The sequence below is a fragment of the Cygnus olor genome, chromosome 9 (assembly GCF_009769625.2).
Source record: "Cygnus olor isolate bCygOlo1 chromosome 9, bCygOlo1.pri.v2, whole genome shotgun sequence".
Classification (NCBI taxonomy): Eukaryota; Metazoa; Chordata; class Aves; order Anseriformes; family Anatidae; genus Cygnus; species Cygnus olor.
This window is the reverse complement of record NC_049177.1, coordinates 12,072,264-12,090,765: the sequence shown is the minus strand read 5'-3', so window position 1 is coordinate 12,090,765 and position 18,502 is coordinate 12,072,264. Positions and strand designations below refer to the sequence as shown.

At 58.7% G+C, this 18,502-nt stretch overlaps 1 protein-coding gene across 2 annotated transcripts; it reads right to left on the bottom strand.

Moving 5' to 3' along the window:
* Positions 1–951: 951 nt before the first annotated feature.
* TSPEAR (thrombospondin type laminin G domain and EAR repeats) lies at positions 952–11,391 on the bottom strand. Of its 2 annotated transcripts, none has more exons than XM_040567136.1 (12): positions 10,983–11,391; positions 9,368–9,588; positions 9,035–9,273; positions 8,815–8,905; positions 8,175–8,331; positions 7,556–7,687; positions 6,456–6,688; positions 5,046–5,232; positions 3,546–3,775; positions 3,066–3,253; positions 2,262–2,363; positions 952–1,887 (listed from the first exon to the last, which is right to left on the bottom strand). In XM_040567136.1, the coding sequence occupies exons 1-12, from the start codon at positions 11,074–11,076 to the stop codon at positions 1,734–1,736; spliced, it is 2,028 nt and encodes a 675-aa protein (XP_040423070.1). In that variant the 5' UTR covers positions 11,077–11,391; the 3' UTR covers positions 952–1,733. The 2 variants fall into 2 exon arrangements, with proteins under 2 accessions (XP_040423070.1, XP_040423071.1); XM_040567137.1 differs by having other exon boundaries at positions 9,035–9,171; positions 10,983–11,369.
* Positions 11,392–18,502: the final 7,111 nt, after the last annotated feature.

Genomic DNA, 18,502 nt, shown 5'->3' with positions numbered 1-18,502 from the left:
CCTCCACGGGGATCTCTTCCCCCCCTACCCAGCCCAGCCAAGGCAGCAGGAGAGGTTTGAGTAGCACCAAATAGTGGAGGGAAGAAGGTCCACCTGCCTCACCCCCAGCAGGACTGGGGGCACCTTTGGCCTTCCTGGATCCCCCCACTACTTCTGCCCCTTACAGGGATATTCAGTGGCTCCTCTCTAAGCTCCCGCTCCCACAGCCGGGCTGTTAAAGCAAACTCTTTGCTTCCCTTAAAACACAAAGTCATCTCTAAATCCCTGCTTTGGCAAAACCCTTGGAAACATGACTTGTGCCAGCTCATGGACCAGATGGTAAAAGAACTCCAGGTCTTGTTATTTAAAAAACCCAGTGGTGATTAAGCCAGCCTGATGATCTAGGGAGTCTTGACTCACCACTTTTCTAACGCTTGGCGTTGCTGAGATGGGAACTCACAGCTGCAAACCACCACATCCCACATTGAAGCTGGAAGCGGGCTGGGGCAGAGGCTCCCAGGCTGTGCCTGTCTCGACACCCCCATCCTGCAGCACCCTGTGTGTGTCTGGGTGGGGTGTGCAGAGGTGTGGATGGGACGGAGGCATTTTGTAATCACTGCAGCTCTATGTCTGTGTGCAATTAACCTTAAATCAAAATTAGGCTGTCCTGGAAGAAATGGTAGCCAGTATCATTATGCCCTTGTTGGGGAGGCCAGCAAGGAGACCCGAACAAGGAGGCCCAAGCAGGAGACCTGGGGCTGGGGAGGCTGGGGGATGCTCAGGAGGAAGCAGGAGAAGGCATGAGCTGGGTCCCATCCTCACGTCTTCCCTGCAGCCTGCGTGAGGCCCTGGGAGCCCCCAGGCATCCTGCAGAGCCCAGGAGAGACCGAGGATACCTGGAGGGGTTGTATGGACCAAAGGATGAACCCCCGTTGTGGGCAGAGCAGCTCAACTTCCTGCAGCTTTCATGGGTGGGTGCACGCAGTTTATTGGAGCACTGGTTAAGCAATAGATCACCCCAGATAAAGGCAAGGAAAAGCATCCCTAACCCTGCGCACAGGGGTGTAAGGACCAGACAAGGCGGTGGAGGCCAGCAACATGCCGACACACACCCACAAAACCCTTGGGATGAGTGCCCAGGAGCGCGCCTGCCCTGCCACCTAGGGCCGTGACAAATGCCTCTGTCTGCCAGCTGCAGCTGTACAACAGGTCTGTGGGTTTGTACAACACACACACGTCCCTCAGCGAGGACAACCGAGAGCAGCCACGGTGGAGGGGAGGGTCAGCAGGCACCATGCGGCAGCGCGGTGGTGCGGAGAGGGACCCCCGGAGACAGCCCAGGCATGAGGCCAGTGTGCTGCGTGGGGCCATGGGGGTCCTCGCCAGCTTTGGGGCCCCTGGTGTCAGGCAGCCAGAGGCAAGCTGAAGCCAACTTTCCCCCACCTTCTCCCACGTCATTTCCTCCCCGCTGCCACATGCCCGACCCAAGAGCACATGCTCTGCTCAGGCTTTTTCTTCCCTGGCTTTGCACGAGCTCTGGCCGTGACAGCAGGGCTCTGGGACCCTCCTGGCTGGAGGCTGCAGAGCCTGGCAGCTACTGTCCTCCTCTCTGCCCTGTGGCACACACAGCCAGCCGTCCCCGGGTGGATGCTGCAGTTGTCCCTGGGCTTCGTCTGTCCCGGGCTGGGGTCTTCCCACTTCCACGCCCTTGCTCGTCCCAGTCCCGGCAAGGAGCTGAGTACACCTCGGCCACCTCATGTGGTTTTCAGCTTCAGCACCTTGGAAAGTGGCTCCTTGGCACTGGAGTAGATGAGGTAGGAGCCCTCGGTGGTGTTAAATGCCTCCCAGTCTCTACAGCCAACGGTGGGAAGGTGGTGAACTGCTACGAAGCCTTCATAGCCTTGCCACCTGCACGGGGAGGGCAGTTAGCTCCAGGGACACTAAAAGTGGGCAGTAAAGCTGAACCTGGAGCCTGGCACCTTCCACCTCCATCCACTGCTTCAGGGTGAGGGCTTCCTTTCCTGCCTGGAAGCCTGTGCAGAGACAGGGAGCAGGCCTATCTGTCTCCCCCTGCACCCTCCCTACGCTCCCTCCAGGAGAGCAAAGAGCCACCCGCCCATCCCCGCAGCTGTGCCTTCCCCGTGGGGTGTCCTGCACCTGGCCGGCCAGTGCAGACACGAGGCTGGGACCTGGCCCCTCAGGCAGGGACAGGAATGCCCGTGTCCTCCTGCTGCCCCCAGGTCTGGCGGAGAGCTCGCCCTGCCCCAGCCATGCAGCAGTACCTGTAGATAATACTGTTAACAGAGAAGGTGAAGCCGTCGAAGGAGTTTGCTACCACCAGAAAGGAGTCGTCCCCCATCGAGAAGAACTCCCAGTCCAGGGCGCTGGGGGATGGAAGCAGGCAGAGGTGGGTGAGATGCGTCGACCCCACACCGAGCCCTGCCACCCTGCTCTGACCCCACTCCCAGGCACCTGGCCAGCCCCAGCCCCAGCCTCGCTGCTTCTCCCCAGGCATTCAGATCCAGCAGGTCCCCCGGGAGGGCTGGATGGGAAGGTCTGGCCCCAGCCAGGCCAGAGGGGCAGAGGGCTCCCCCTGCACTGTCCTTAGCCAAGACACCCAAGCTGGGTGCTCTCCTGCATCACGCCTGATGCGGGGCAGGTTGGTACCAGCTTTTGTGCAGGGCCACCACTGCTCTGGCCGTGTCACCCGCCACCACGACCTCTCTGCCACAGCCCAGGGGCTGAGGACACTCGGGCAATGGCCCAGCACCATGTCCCTGTAAGCAGGACAGGTCCTTCCCACAGGGTGCTGCCAGACTGCTGCTGATGCACAGAAAACCCCAGTCTTCCCAGGCTGCTCCTGAAAGGAAATCCATCCTTGTTCTCAAATCCAGGGCCTTCCCTTAATTCCCGCTGGGATTCAGTGCCCAGGCCTCGTCTCCCATTGCCCTCCCCATCAGTTTCATGCTCTAGCAGCATGCAAGCCCCCGTGAACTCTCTGGGCCCTCCAGGAGACCCCTATGCAGTTTGGGGTGCTCAGAGTAATACCACGGGCTGAGGAGCACCCCGGCTCTTTGCACAGGTACCTGTAGGTGAGGAGATCCTGGAATTTGACAAACATCTGGGCCGTGACGTTCAGCTCATAGATGGAGGAGTTGATGGCATAGAAATTAGAGGGCACCGGCATCCCACTGTCATAGCTGTGGCTGTTGGCGACAGCCAGGAAGACTCTGTCCCCGATATGAAAGACCTCCCAGTCGGCAGCACCAAAGGTCTGAGGGGAAAGAAGCCGCCCAAGAAGCATCGCATGGACAAGACTTTTGCAAGCTAAGCACGCTAGGAAGTGTGGCGAACCTGATAGGGGTGCAGTGGGGATGTTACCCGGTCTTAAGACCTTCCAAGGAAAAAGACAAACTTCCCTTGGTCAATTCCTAGGGGAGAACCAGTGGAAAACTCTTGCTACCTTTTCAGAGGACTAAAGAGCAGCAGCCACCAAAATTATTCCCTGGCTTGTCTCAACCCAGAGAGGAACTGAGAAGCAGTGTGTGACCAGTGAGTGACCTTACCAGAATAGACTGGAAGAGCTGGAAAGAGCCACGGAGCCAGATGTAGATGTGAGAGTAGATCTTCGTGGATGTGCCATTAAATGTGTTGGCCACGGCCAGGAAGGAATATGGCCCAATGGTGAAAAATTCCCAGTCGTAGGCACCAGAGGTAGGGATGGTCTGGTTGGTTTCAAAGAGCCCAGTCTGGGGGTTCCACCTGTATATCACACTGTCTATGTTGTGGTTATTCCCTGGGGGAGACAAGGACATGCAGAGTGAGGAAAGAATAGAATAAAGACGCAGAAGCAGGTCAGACGAGGCAATATTTGCCAGCCTTGCCGCGTGGGAGCCCTTCACACCCTGAGGAGAGGATGCTGGGGGCATCTCCACTTGCCCCTGGCGTGGTGACAAGCAGCAGAGCCAGGCCTCCCCTGGTCCCCAAGGGGCAAATGTCCGGGGCTGCCAGCAGCCTTCGGGTGCCAGCTCACACAGCTGGGAGGGTTCCACAGCTGGGATGACACTAACATGGGGGGCAGGGGGGGGACACACACTTCTTTGTGAAGCCCCTGGGGACCTCTGCATGCTGATTTACGTAGACTGCACCAGCCCCAGACAGAGCCAACCAAGACCAAAGGGCAGGCTCCATCCGGCTCCAATGTCCTAACGTCGTGCCCATGTGAGGTCCAGAAGGCTTTAAAGCTAAAAATCTCCCTGTCTTCTGCCTGGAAACTTCCTGAAGCTCCAGCCAGAGCCTAATCATTACCGATTTATTTATTATTATTCTAACAAAAAGCTGGCCCTATCCCAGGAGGAGGAGTGGACCCTACTGGTCCCTTTTCACCCCATGCTCACTCAGCACCGCTGCCCTTGTAGGCCCCGCTGGTGTGTCTGGGAGCGAGCAGCAGCGGGACCACAAGTTTATAGGGTTTATGGGTGATCCTCATTGCAACAGAAGAGAATGGGGCACAAAGGGCTCCGGGGGGAATGGGGTTTGCAGGAAATGGCCGCATGGATGACAGGCAGCTCTGCAGAGGCTGAACTCCAGCTCCTGAAGGGAACAGCTCCAGCTTGGCTCAGCCACGATGGTCCTAACCCCTACATGATGTGCACAGCCCCCCATGGGGCCTTGCTGTGCCAGCAGGTCTCATCCTAAGCGCTGGGGTCCAACACTGGGGGTGCCACCAGCCCGGGACCCAAACGAGGCCGGTGCCATCCTGCAGAGCCAGGGCCCCGGCACCGACCCATTCACCCCCCACAGTGCGGGATGCCTGCCCCAGCCCAGAGCACCTCACGGCCCTGAGAGGGAAGCAGCAAAGGCTTCCCCTGTGCACCCACAAGGCAAACCCTCCAAGGCGCTGGGCTGCTTGAGGGGCACCACAGCTCTGGCTGCACGTGCTGCAGCAACGGGAGGATGCTCTCCAGTATGGTTCCCCTTGGGGGGGGGGGGGCATGGGCCATGGCCCCCAGTGTCACCCCGAGCAGGTAGCTGAGCCGGGCCGGTAGGGAATAAGGGCTGGGTACCTTCTCTGTGGTTGACCACTGCGAGGAAAGCCTCTCCCTCAATGACAAATGCCTCCCAGTCCCTAGCGCTGTGCGTGGTGATCCTCTGGTGGGTGATGAATTTCTCTTTCCTGTGGCTCCACTTGTATATTACAGAGAACTCCTGACCCCTGTCATTCTGCTCAAAATTAGCCACTGCTAGGAAGATCTGAAAAATAACAAGCCAGGACATCTTGTTTTTCTCCTCTCACGGGGGCACATACAAGCACAGGCAGGACGAGGATGGGCTGGGAGGCTTCCCACGGGGAAAGGTTGTTCAGAAGAAAAAATCACAGGTAAAATGACAAGAGGAAAGATGATAATGGTGCCCTGAAATAAACATTTTCCAGGCCAAAGAAAAACCCTTTTTTTGCTGCTTCTGGTGTTTGGCGCTTCTTCCACTGAAAGGACAAAACTACAGCCAGAAACGTTTGAAGAAAGAAAGTAATACGGCTTTCTCCTAAGCTTGCTCTCTGGAAGTAAACACAAACCCCTTCCTCTGCCCCTGAGCGAGGACATGGGATCCCCTCAGGTGCCTCTGCTCCCCACAGGCCCATGGGTCCCTTGTTTTCTATCTCCCCCTGCGTTCCCCACTGCTGCTGTGGGCTCCCAGCCTCTGGGACGCAGCTGGAGCCTCGGGAGGAGCAGGCTCCTGTGTGCACTGGGGGTTGTGATCAGAGGGGACGGGAGGGAAGGCAGGCTGCCCTGGCGAGATGGAGGTGCAAGGGAAAGGGAGGTGACAATTCACTGCCTGTTGCTCCTCTCTCGTGCCTTGGATTAAGCAGGACCCCTGCCAGGCCCAGGGGCTTTGTTGGGCTGGGGCTCAGCCCCCCCAGGGATGGGGACCGGCCACTCTGCCTCCTACTGGCTGCCAGACATCCCAACCCTGCTCCAGAGCTCCAGATCCTTGCAGGGCATCTCCAGGAAGGTCCCTTTTCTGGTGCCACCACGCCCGGAGGCAGGACTCGTAGCAGAGCCCTGCAGCCAGCCAGTAGGCATGTGGGGACAGGGCCAGGACAGGTGGTACCAGGGTAGGGACAATCCGAACTCCCCTGGGAGCCCTGCAGCTCTCAGCAGATGTTTTTTCGGCTGGCCTGGAGCTCCTTGCAAGGGGATGACCTCACAGAAAATGGAAGATCCTTCCAGCATCGGGGGCTGACGGTGGCCTGGGTGGGTGCAGCTGTGCCTCAGCAAATAGGGGGCAGTCCCTAGGATGGACCCTAACCTGCTGAATACATGCATCAGCGTGACTCTGTCAAAGACACGGGAGATGAGGATTTACCCCTGCACCATGCCTGAGACACAGGTCTGCCCTGGGCTAGGTGAAGGGAAGCCAGCGTGGGCCACCTGCAGCTTGACGCAGCCCTGAAACAACCTTCCAGGCAGACTCACCTTTTTCCCTATGGTGAAATACTTCCAGGACTGAGCTTGGTAGGTGGGGATGTTCTGGTAGGGCACAAACTTCCCGTCAGTCCACTTGTAGATGGCTGACCCAGGGGGGGTGTACCGATTGGCAGTGGCCGCAAAGAGTCCCACCTTCGGGATGGTGAAGACCTCGATGCCCATTGTCTCAGAGTTGGTCACCAGGCTCTGGTGCTCCTCCACATAGTCCAGCCGCTGTTTGGCTAGAAAAGGAGAACAGAAAGGAGAACTCAAAGGATGGCTCAGATGTTCTGTGCCTCCTGCTCCATGCTCTCACGCCGGAGCCTGGCCAGGCTGGTGCCCAGCGAGGTGGTCGCGGCACCCAGGCTGCTGCAGTGTAAGAAGCAACAATGCCCTCGCATACACCTTCATTTTTAGGTAGTCCTGTGTGATGATCCTTGTGAGTCCCTTCCAATTTGGGATATTCTATGACTGTCTGGAGACGGATTTTGGTAATTGTGAGCATGCGGGTGAAATATGAGTTTTATTTTCAGACAAAGGCCATCCCCTTCCCCGCAAGGCCTGGGTGCTCCAGTGTTGCCCCACTATTTTCTGCACCAAGGCCACTAGGGCTGGAAGGACATGGGGACCTGCCACTGTCACCTTCCCACTGCTCGCCCCGGTATCTCTAGGGGCTGAGGAGTCCTTCTGCTCCTTCCCCTTTACACGCGAGCACTTCGGCACCAGGAGCACTCACGCACTGGGGACCCGCAGCAGGGAGCAGCCCAGCACCCCAGACATGTGCAGCACAGCACCCGGTGGCCAGAGCTGTCCTGCTCGGGCAGACTGACCCAAGAAGGACCGGGAGGGACAGACACCACAGCACGGACAGACAGCACAGCACGGACAGATAGCACAGACACTATGCGAGTGAATCCAGAGCTGCACTGAAAGTACTGATGAAGGCACAGACAGGAGAGGCATGCAGGGACGACCCCACTGTATCACCCTGCTGGTTGTCGACGTCCTTGGTTCCTGCTCCCCGGTGCCACCGAGGGTGAATCTCTGCTCCTCTCATGCTGGAAGAGCTTCCTCCCTCCCGGCAAGCATCGTGCATGGCATACCAGTACCTTCCAGCATGGAAATCCAGGTGCTGCCGTCACAGAGGTACAGCCCTCTCCGGGGGGCGTTGAACCAGAACTGCGCCTTCTCCTGCTTGGTGCAGGGTGGACGGGACCCAAGGGTCACCTTCATGTCAGTCTCTGGGCACAAACAGGAGCAAGGCAGGCACCCTTAATACATGTGATGGAGGAAGGATGATGCTCACCCCAAGACACACGGCAGGCTGAACATCCCGGTGGGCACCAGGGGACACAGCATCCCGGCCCCGAGCCAGATGGCCAGCTGCTGGCACCCGGGGTGCTGCTGGCACCAGCAGCCCATGGCCACTGTGTTACCGGGGGGGCTCGAGTCTCACCTCTCCTGTTCAGGCTGGATTCACCTGGACCCCAGTCCCCTTCACCCCACCGTGGTGCCCACCTGCCCCCAGAGCTACCCGGCTTCTCCTCCTCCTCTTCCCGAGTTCAAGACACCCCGATCTCTCTCTGTTATCCCCAGGGGAGACTTCCAGGGACACAGGGTTCTTAGGAAATGCTCCTGCTCCGTGCCCTGCTGCATGCGACGAGCCCCCCGCAACACAAACAGGACAGAACCAAGCGCCCCGAGCACCCGCTGCTGGTGAGCACTGACCGTACGGGTACTTCAGCACCTCGTTGCTCGCTGACTTCACCGGCACGTCCTGGAGAACAGCGGGGATGGAGAGCGTGGCTGCTTCAAAATTTGCAGCCGGGCATATCCGAGGGGTGGCATCGGCTCCTGGCAGCAGGACAAGCTGCCTCAGCAGACCCTAGGAAAGCGGGAGCAGGGGGACGAGGAGTGAGTCCCGTGAGACTGGGAAATGGAAGCTGCTGGTGGTTCATGACCTGAGCTTCCCCCCAGGCTCCTGTTTGCTTCCCTCCTTCCCGGGCTGCGACTCGGTGTGATTCATGCACGTTTCTCAGATTACTGTTACGTGCCAAAATCTCTGACCTGGGCAGTTTAACAGCTGGCATGGCTGGAGCATTGGCAGGGGCTGTGTTAGCTGCAGAAGGCTTTTGCTGCCACCACTTCTCAGAACCAGGCAGGACCAGGTGTAATTTTTATATCAACGAGACCGTGCCACCAGCTGTTGCACATTTGTCCCATCAAGTCCGTGCAGCCAGGAGGCCACGGGCTGCCAGCCAAGAGGTCTCCCCGCGACCACGCGCACAGCACCTGCTCCCTGCTCTGCCTGGGGACCCCTGTCCTGCGGCTGGCCCCGCAGCGACCTGGTGACACAAGGGACACCTACCGTGAACAAGCCTTTCCTTCTCCTCCTGTTGCCCAGGTAAAATCTGGCTCTCTTCACAGACAGAGAAGCTGGAAACGGCGTCTCCACCACCCTGCAGCAGGCAGAGGATGATAACGTTGTGGTGGCGGGGGGGGACACAACCACCTGGCAGAGCACCTCCTGCCCTGTGTGTCCCCCAGCACCTCTCTCCCAAGCCCCCCAGCAGCTGCCCCCGACCTACACATCCTTGGGGCTGCTGCAGTCCACTGTCAGCGAGAAGGACTGGCCGGAGATGGCCAGGACGAGTGTGTGCCAGCGGCTGTCCGCCAGGGAGACGTTGCGGAAGGTGACGCGGGTCTGCCAGCCGCTGGAGCGCTCCTGGCTCCAGAAGAGGAAGTGGAGCTTGCTGGGCGCGTAGCGGAGACCCACCAGCACGCTGGGGCTCTCCTCGGCCATCAGCGTGAAGATGTACTCGTTCCTCTGCAGGAGGAGGCCGGGGAAGGTCTGCCCGCTCCTCTCCCGGCCTCGCACCTGACTACAGGGGCCGGTCCCGGCCCCCAGTGGCAGCACTTACCTTGGCGGGGACGTCGAGGACTCTCAGGGTGACAATAATGGAGAACTCCTCAGGGAAGTGGTCGCAGTGGACGAAGAGGCGTGAGGCGGGGAAGCCCAAGGCCCGGGGCCAGGCGGCAGCAAGCTGGAGGCCGCGCACCCCCTGCACTTGGAACACCCGCAGGCCGCGGGCCAGGCCGCCGGCCGGCACCACCTCCGAGAGGATGTCCAGCGGGCGCAGGTCTACGCAGAGAGACCGCAGGACACGTCACGGCTGTGCCAGCCGTCCTGCCCTGCCCTGGGCTCCCCTGCTCGCTCAGGGCAGCAAACCTATGTCCAGCGTTGGCTACAGTGCTCCGCGGCACCGCAGGGGCCAAGGCTGGCCTCCCCACCCCACAGGCGGGATGCCATGCTGGGGTCTCGATGGCGTGAAGCATCCCATGTGCTGATCCCCACTCTGCGAGCTTCCAAGGGCTCTGCTCCCATCTGTCCAGCTGGCACCAGAGCCCACAACCAGAGCCGGGAGAGCAGGGAAGTGCCCACGAGTGTGCTGGCAGAACAGGCTCCTGCTCCTGTCCCCAAGGCAGGGGGCACAGCAGTCCCTGCCCCAGCCCCACACAGGCACTTCCCCAGCGGATGCAAAAAGCTCTCATTAAATAATTATACTTTCCCCAGAGGAGAAAACAAAACGCACAGCCCTTGGGCACCACCCAGATGAAAAAACAGCACTGGGAGACAAACCCCTGCTTGCACGCAGCTGGGGAGCAGGCAGCTCCGAGCCTCCACGCAGAGCGCGTTCCTGCCAGGAGCTGGTCCGTGCAGTGACCCTCTCCTTGTCATGCGTCCAGCTCGCGGGCCCTTAGTCCCTGTTTGTACCAAAATCCCCTCTGCTTAAGCACGGAGGGGAGGCCAAGCAGGAGGGAGCCATCAGCAAAGCTGGCTGGACACGTAGTGGGGCTGAAACAGCCGGGGTAGGGAAGCACACCCTCCCTGGGCACTTCGCTTCAGAAAGGACCAGAAAAAAGTGCACGGCTCTCAGGAAACAAACGGTTTATGATCTTTTTTTTTTCTTTTTTTTTTTTTTTTCCAGCAAATAGCACAAGCTGAATTCAGGCCCAGGTTTGCAGAGAGGTTTAGCATCCCTCAGGCTGCCCCAAGGGCGGAAGGGATTAGCCCAAAGGCTGGAGGCTGTGCCTGGAGAAGGCGGGCAGGGCCGTGTCCTCACTGAGGCAGTTTCCAGCTAAAACCAAAGATGTGAGTCCCAATTTGCCTCCCACATCAGCTGCCGCTAACGATCAGCAGCCACCGGGACCATGCTTTGCAGCGGGAGCACAGACCTGGGGGATGTGGGACGCTGCTGGCTGAGGGTGCGGGAGGTGCAGTGGAAGCAGCGGCTCCATGGCTGGAGGGACAGGACAGGAACCTCCCGGAGGAGTTTTGCCACCAGGAGGGCTTAGGATGCATCCGTCACCCCGAGACAGCCCGCAGGGATATCTGAATGTGCCTGGTGTGAGGCACCCTGCAGCACAGCGCGCTTCCTGGGGGCTGCTCCAGCAGCACGGCGAGCTGAAAGCCCCCCGGTATTTCCCACTAACACCTCCGAGCTGCCCTCCCGTGCCGCCGGTCCCAGCTCCTACCTGTGCAGTGCTGCCACGTCCTGCCGCCCCGAGCAAGGCCCCCGCTGGAGGCCCAGTGGAGGAGGACGGCCCAGAGCAGCAGCGAGGCCGACATGGGGGGGCTGGCCACAGGGGGTCCATCCACTGCGATGGATGGATGGATGGATGCTCACAGCCCCCGGTGCTCTCGCATGGTCCTCCCACGGGGCCGCTGCGAGCACTCCTCAGGGCCAAGCCGCTGTGGGCCGGGGGCTAACGCCCATCTCCTGCGTCCCCCTGCGTGGGCATCACGCCGGGTGCTGGGGCTGCCGAGGAGGCTGCAGGGCAGTGTGGGCTCAGCCTGCGTGCAGACATTTAAATGGCAAGACGCGGGGGGAGAGGAGGAGCCCTGTTTCCTCGCGGAGCTTTTATCTTTTGCCCAACCCTCTGGAAGGCAGCTTTGGAGAGGGATTTTTTTTTTTTTTTTTTTGCTTTGCTTTGCTTCCTTTCGGTTTTGGTGATTCATTTTTCTGGGGTCACGTGGGGAGAGGTGGGAGAGCCGCCCCTGCCTGTGGAGGCCGAGGTGGGCACCTTGTTGTACCCAAAAGCCCCCGGCTTTCTGAGCAAGATCCCAGCCTGTACAGGGGAGATCCACCACCCCCTCTAGTCCACCCCACCCTGCCCAAAAAAAAGCCAGACCCTACAAGATGGATTTTTCCCCCAGTGCAGCTGATGCACGGCCACTCTGCCCATGCCCAGCACAAAGCTCCCAGCCCACAGCCAGGTACCAGGAGCAGATCTGCAGCAAGGAAGGCAGAAACGCGCCACGCACCACTTTGGAAACCCTCGAGGTTACAGTATTCAAACAAGAGACAGCAGTGGAAAAACTCCCTGTGCACAGCAAGCTCTGCTCGGTTTCTCTAGCCACAAAACAAGTTACTTCCATCCTCTGAACAATTGAAATTAGCTCCCCTCCCCCCCCAAAGTCTTCCTGCAAGGCAAACGGCAGAATAGAAAGCTGACAGCCAGGGCAAAATGACAAAGAGCCGCTCTGCAAAACCCAGGCTTTTGTCAGGGAGGAACAGCCAGAGCTGTACCCACCAACACGCACCTCGGCCCCAAGCCTTGCGACAAGCTGCCCCGTGCCCAGAGCTGCCCAAAAGTCCCGGGCGCCTCTGTCTGCGTGCCACCAGGGGTGCTCCCCTCCCCGATTTAGGGCATCCTGCCTGTGCAGCTCCATCCAGAGGAGAGGCACCGCTGGCTGCCAGCCCCAGCCTCCCGACAGGTTGGCACAAAGGCGGCTCGGCACCGCCACACGCCGTGAGCCTGCACACATGTGTCCAGTTAAGCACGGCTCCAGGAGCCGGCAGCATGGCCCCACCACCCTTGGCGGGGGACTTGCATAAGCAGTGGGACTTGTGCGAGCTGCCCAAGGACCACAGCTCCTGCTGGTACCGACCAGCACGGCCCCAGCGCCGCAGGAATGTCAGGGTTTTGTCTCCCAAGGGAACGCAGCCACCTTTGAGAACATCCCTGGGCAAAAAGCAGTCGGTGGGGACAGCTCCAGACGCGAGGTCATGCCCTCCAGCAGCGGAGGAACCCAGGAACTTCCTAGGGAAGAAAAATTCCTGGGAAATTTTATTCTTTCTGGAAAAGAAAAATTTCCTGGGAAAGAAAAATCGCTGTTTGTCAGCGTAAAGGAGAAGCAAGGCAGCACTGAGCCCGGCGGCGTGGGCTTGCTTTTCAACCACGCACTGCTAACAAACAGGGCTGGCCCCGAAGCTTGAGTCTGAAGGCAGCAAGAAGAGGGACACTGGTGGTCCTAAAGGGTTTCACCCTTCTTGGCCTTGGGAACCTTGCACAGCAGAGGAGAGCGGGCGAAGTGCCATGGGCTGACCCACAGAAACCAAATCGTGATGTTAAACACAGACACGGGGCCACCTCTAGAAGCCCACAGCCACGCTTGGTCCAGGACCTGCTCCTTGTCCCAGCAGCGTTAGGAAGCAGTCTGCAAAATTGTCTCTAAGTGTGCACACATTCCTGCGCGCACAAACAACCAAGGGAGGATGGAAGAAAGGAGGAAAAACAGCAAGACATTTGCCTAGTTCTTATGGGCGGTAAATAAAACCATGTGGCAGCTCTGAACAAAATGATCCTTGGACTTCTCCCAAAAAGGTTTGGCCGTCCCTGGATTAGGAAAGGTTGAGAAACATGGCTGGAGACAACACGCAGCAAGCAGAGCTTACATGCAGAGGACGGGGCTAGGAGGGCACCTCGATCACCGCCAGGCCCCGCACACGGGATGATGCTTCTGCGTTTCCACAATTGTAGCTCATTTGTTATTTGCAGACACCAGCCACGTTTCGGGGATTACTATTACATTTCAGTCTTTAATCCCGACATGTGGCAAGAGCTCTTTCTCCCTAAAATGCAGCGCATGCAAGGGCACTGCCATGGCAGAACCCGGAGGGACCCCTGAGCATCACGCCTCAGTGGCATGGCCAAATCCAGCCACCCAGCAGCACTACCGGAGCTTGTGGTGGTGACGCTGAATAAAGGGACAGGGTCCCACTCCTCGGCCACGCCATGGGATGGAAAGCCCTGCTGCAGCACACGTGGAGACCCCTCACGCTGTTTCGGCAGCTCCCATTTACTTCCTCACACCACAGTTCTCTGGTGCTGGAAGGAGCTTTAAGCACCGCCACAGGCACCACTTGGCTGCTCAGCGCCTGCTTTGCTCCTGGCTGACTGCAGCTGAGCCAAGGTCGGGCAGCACGAGGTGCTCCACAAACCGTGGGGGGCACCAAGCAAACAGGGGAGAAGCAGCAGCAAACAGGAGCAAGCAGATAGGGGAGGAAACCCAGGGCAGGAGTCCTCCTTCATGAGCTCCGCTCCTTCTTCTGAACCGAGTTCCCAGAAGAAATCCCCGCAGCAGTAAAGTTGTCAGCATCGTGCAGCACCCGCAACTGTCGTTAACCTGACCCCTTTGTGAAAAACTCAATTCCCAGAAATTTTGGAGAGGTTTTCCCAGGAAAGTTTGGGTAAAGGACCAGGCAGATTGTGAAAGACACCGCTTTTAGGAACGGCATCAAAAAAGCCCACAGCAGCTTCAGCGCTGCGCGTCTCGCTGGCAGTTTCCCAGCACAGAGCACTCATCCCTTGCTTCTCCTCTACACTGGACAAACAGCCTGATCCCTTGTTTGCCCCTCACTGACCGTGGCTTTTCCCTTTTTCTGCCCCTTTTCGCTCTCCCCAGCAGACCCAGGCTCCTTGCCAGGGGCTGAGCCACCTCCAGGACCACAAACATTTCTGGCCGATCACTGCTACTTGAACAGAGGTCACCAAAGATGAGTGACTAAGAGCGTTTAAGTTACGGAAACGGTTCTCCGTGTGGTTTCTGTAGGTCTTGGCTCCACATGGAGGCAGAATAACCAGGGGGGACCGAGAGGCAATGATGGGGTATGATGGGGACAGGGCAGTTCTGCCTGCAACACGACAGCCTTCCTGGCCTCTGACCGTGGCGAGGGTCTCTCTGAGAAGGGAATAACCAGAGGCCGTGAGGAAGGAGGTGAAGCTTTCCCATCACACATTTGCTGCTCCCTGGTCCTAGCTCTGCACCTCTTCGGCAGCGGCGCTGGCCCCGAGACCCCTGGGGTTTGCGGAGCACACACCTGCAAGCTGCGAGGCGAGGCAGGGAAGGGTTTTACGAACATGCCAGCCTTCCTCTGCCAGGAGCAGCAGCTAACCTAAATGCTCTGTGTGGGGAAATGCGAGCAGGAGGGGTTGGCTGAGCAACCCACGAGCTGCACCTCCCCACGGGCTGCCTGGGGTAACGCCTGCGCCCCGGGGCTGCTCCCCACGCACAGAGGGATCCCCCGCGGCCACCCCGCAGGGAGTGCTGGGCACTCGCCTCCCCGCAGCCCTTTGATGTGGGCAGCGAGCAGCTGACCACACGCTCCAGCTTGCAGCAACCGACAGCAGAAGCCAAGCCAGGTAAGGCCTGGGACTTGTCCCCAGGTGCCCGGGATCACCGAGGACCCGCAGGGACAGAAAAGGGGACATGGAGCTCTGCTCAGAGCTCAGTGCAGTGCAGCAAGTGCTGGGCACAGCACCTCTGTGTCCCCCAAAGCCCACCTTGGGTCGCCCCAGGGGGTAGGAAAAGGTGGAGGTGCCACCAGCCCCAGCACCGCCAGAGCTTTCCCAGCCCAGGCACCAGATCCTGGGCGTGGGGCTGGGACCACGCCGCCTGCACCACTGCTCCGCACTGCTTGGCTCTGTAGCCGCAAGGAAACATCTCGCCCTGTGACAAACAGAATCGTGGCCCGATGCCATCGCTCGCCCCTGTGTACAGCTTTCATTATTCTAACAGCGATGATTCAGGCTTTGGAAATAGTGGTGCCATGTTTACCGTCTGGTGCCGAGGCCCCGCACATTTTAACAAGCCCATTTCTTGGAAAAAGGAAAAAGGCTGCTCGTTACAAGGACGCCTCTGGGCTCCAGCTTGCAGAGGCTGCCGGGTCAGCGTGCCACTGGGGCAGGGGCAGGGGCAGCAGCAGCTGCTCTCGCTCTGCCCACCCGCAAGGCGCCGAGCGCGGCTCCTTCTGCCGCAACATCCGGGGAGGGAAGGGAACAAAGACAGAGAACAATTGCTATTGTTTTTCCAGACTTTCTCAGGGCCGATTCCTCCGGTGCGTTGCTGCTACCCAGAGACGCCGGCTGCCACACAGAGGCCCCGCTACGCTTGGAGCTCTTTGGACACAGCTCGTCCCAGGGCATTTGCCACCCGACTCGGGGAGCCCAGCTCCTGCCAGCACGGACAGCTTCCTCGGCTAGGCCACCCGACACACCGAGGGCAGCCCCTGTCCCCATCTGCTCTCCGGAGCCCTGAGCATGGTCAGACACCTCTAGGATGCTCCAGCACAGAGGCAGGAGCCCAGCCAGCACCCCAGCCGTGGGGACCCAACCTGCTGCCATCCGTCTGCCATGCTGCGAGGCGGTAGGAAGGAGCAGAGCAGGTTGTCTCGGGGAGTCCAGCTCTTCCTCCTCTTCTCCAGATCACTGCCAATCCACACCACGAGGAGAGCCGCCTCGGCTGCCAGCGGTGCCGCACAGCCGTGAACACTGGACTCATGCTGGGCAGTGGGAGGAAACAGGCAGGGCTGCGTATGAGCAGGGGCAGGACGAGCAAGCCCTTGATTGCACCTTGATCGCAGCTCTAATTACAGCCCTTCCTCTCCCAGTGCAGCGCTGCTGCCCCTGCCTTTGAAGCCTTCCCTCAGAGAGACGACCACAAGGCTGCCGCGAGCTGCTTGCTCCCGGGGGTACTCAGTGAGAGCCAGGGGGTGCTGGAGCCTGCGTGGGAAAGGAGGGGCACAGCAGAGCCAAAACGCTGAGCCAAGGGCAGAACTCAGCCTCTGATGGCCTCTCTCACCGAAGTGGATTTGAAGACATCTGCCCTTCAGTCTGTCCATCGGCACCCCTCGCTCAGCACCAGTCATCAAACCAGCAGACAAGGGCGGCAACGCCTGCTGAAGCAGCAGAGACGCCCACGCAAACCCATCACAGGCAGGCTCCGCAGAGAGAAACCGGCCACCAAAAAGTTTGCTCCTGAGCCTGCCAGACTCCTGCCTGTGGCCCAGCAGGACCCACGCACACAAGAGACCTTACTGGGTCCTCTCCTAGCAGCCAAAAAGCCCCCGATTAGGCTAGGGTGGTCTTGCGAGGCCTCCAGCCTCCCAGGGCTCAACTTTACCACGAGGGTCAGGAGCTTCTCGCAAGAAATGCCTGGTCCTGGAGAGCCTGAGAGCCTGATGTAACCCCGGCACGAGATTTGACTCGCCTGAAGCTGTTGTCATGTCAGTACAAATTTGGGTCTCAATTTGCCAAATCCTTTTGACACGGGAAAAACCGTTTATGGGGCAAGACTCCTAACCCGGCCGTGGGCGGGGAGACCTCCCTGTGCCAGGCCCGGTATAGCCAAGAGCGTGGGTGCCCCCCGCCCCCCGGCGTGTCGTGTCCTGCATCTCTGCAGCTTTGAACCCACCTCCTGCGTCCTCCCCCAGCCCCGCGCCCCCCGGGCAGGGCAGCCTGGCTGCCTTCAGCCCCCGAGCAGCAGCGCAATGCCGCGGCCCCACAGCCCCCCATCCCAGTGCCGGGAAGCATCGAGAGCTGCTCACGCACGCTCTGCTAGCACGGGCAGCTGCCCTGTAATAAATAAACCCCCGTCCGTATCATTAGCGTTAATTATACAGGAACACACCCCGTCACCTGCACTGCTGGTACAGTTGCGTCTTGGGGGGTACGAGTTGCTGAAAAGCCACCTGCTTGGTTTTCTGCTGGCTCTTACACTGCTCGTCCGTCTGAGGGACTGAGCCCAAGGCAGGAAGGACTGGGATGATGCAGGCTTGGTGCCACGGCCAGAGCAGCTGGGGAAGGGGCAGAAGCACACCAGGACCGCCGGGTGCCAGCTTCCTGAGCGCTTTTCTCGCTGAACCAGCCTTCTGGGCAGGATCAATGCCCACTGCAGGACTGGGCTAACACAAACTGCAACTCGATTCAGCCAGTGGTGGCGGACAGCACCGAGCATCCCCATCCTGACAGTCCATTACAGTACTTTGGTACCCAAAATAACATGGTGCAACGCCCCAGAAGCAGCATGATGCAAGGCGAGGAGCCCCAGGAAGAAACAGGACAGGCACTGCACTGTCCTGCTGCTCACCTGCTGTTAAACTGCTCTAAGCAGGTAAGAAGTGTCTAGAACTTAGACACTTGTCTCATTAAAAACTTAGAAACTGGTCTGGTTACACAGTTCACATCTTAAAGAATCTGATTTGCATAAAGACACTCAAAAATACTGGGTTTGTACTTAATAACAGTTGCTAACTACCCATCAACAGATAATAAACACGTGCTAAATCTAACAGCTCAGTTGTGCTCCTGCGTGCTCCAGCTGAGAGGCCCCACGGCTCGTAGCACAAGGCATGCAGCATCCTTACCAAGAGGCAACTTCAGGAGGGAAGCAAGAATCTTCCAGAGAACAGAGATTTCCCCACTGCATCCCGAAGGCAGCGCACCACCTTCCATTCATGAGACAGCTCAAGCCAAAAAAAAGCTGGAGAGAACCCTCCTGACGGCTCTGCCCCCAAGCTGCAGCCCTTTCATGTGGTTCCAACGCCTCTCACACAGCAGTTTGCACTTTCAAAGAACCACTTGCATGCACACACACCAAACACAATGAACGTCTTGCATCCCGCTGTGTGTGTTCTGACATCGCTCCTTCTGCCAAGAAAAAAGTGCATGTGCATAGATGTACGTATACACAAAGGCTTTGGAAAGGATGTTGCTTGCATTTTTACAGCTTTGTTGGGAAAAAAAGCTTTGTTGAAGCTTTTTTTTTTTCTTTTTTCTTTCTTTTTTTTTTTTTAATATAGAAGCCTAAGGCAAATATAATCCAGGTAAGTTTTGTTTTTTTAAAAAAAAGTCTTCAATACTTTACTTGTGTGTAACACCTGTAGAGTTCTGACACTCCCCAAGGAATGTTTTACAGTAACTGTTTCAGCTGG

Coding starts and splice junctions, on each gene's coding strand:
- TSPEAR (XM_040567136.1), bottom strand. CDS start 11,076: ATGTCGGCCTCGCTGCTGCTCTGGGCCGTCCTCCTCCACTGGGCCTCC. Junction 9,589..10,982: donor GACGTGGCAGCACTGCACAG/GTAGGAGCTGGG, acceptor CTCTCTGCGTAG/ACCTGCGCCCGCTGGACATC. Junction 9,274..9,367: donor TCCTCGACGTCCCCGCCAAG/GTAAGTGCTGCC, acceptor CTCCTCCTGCAG/AGGAACGAGTACATCTTCAC.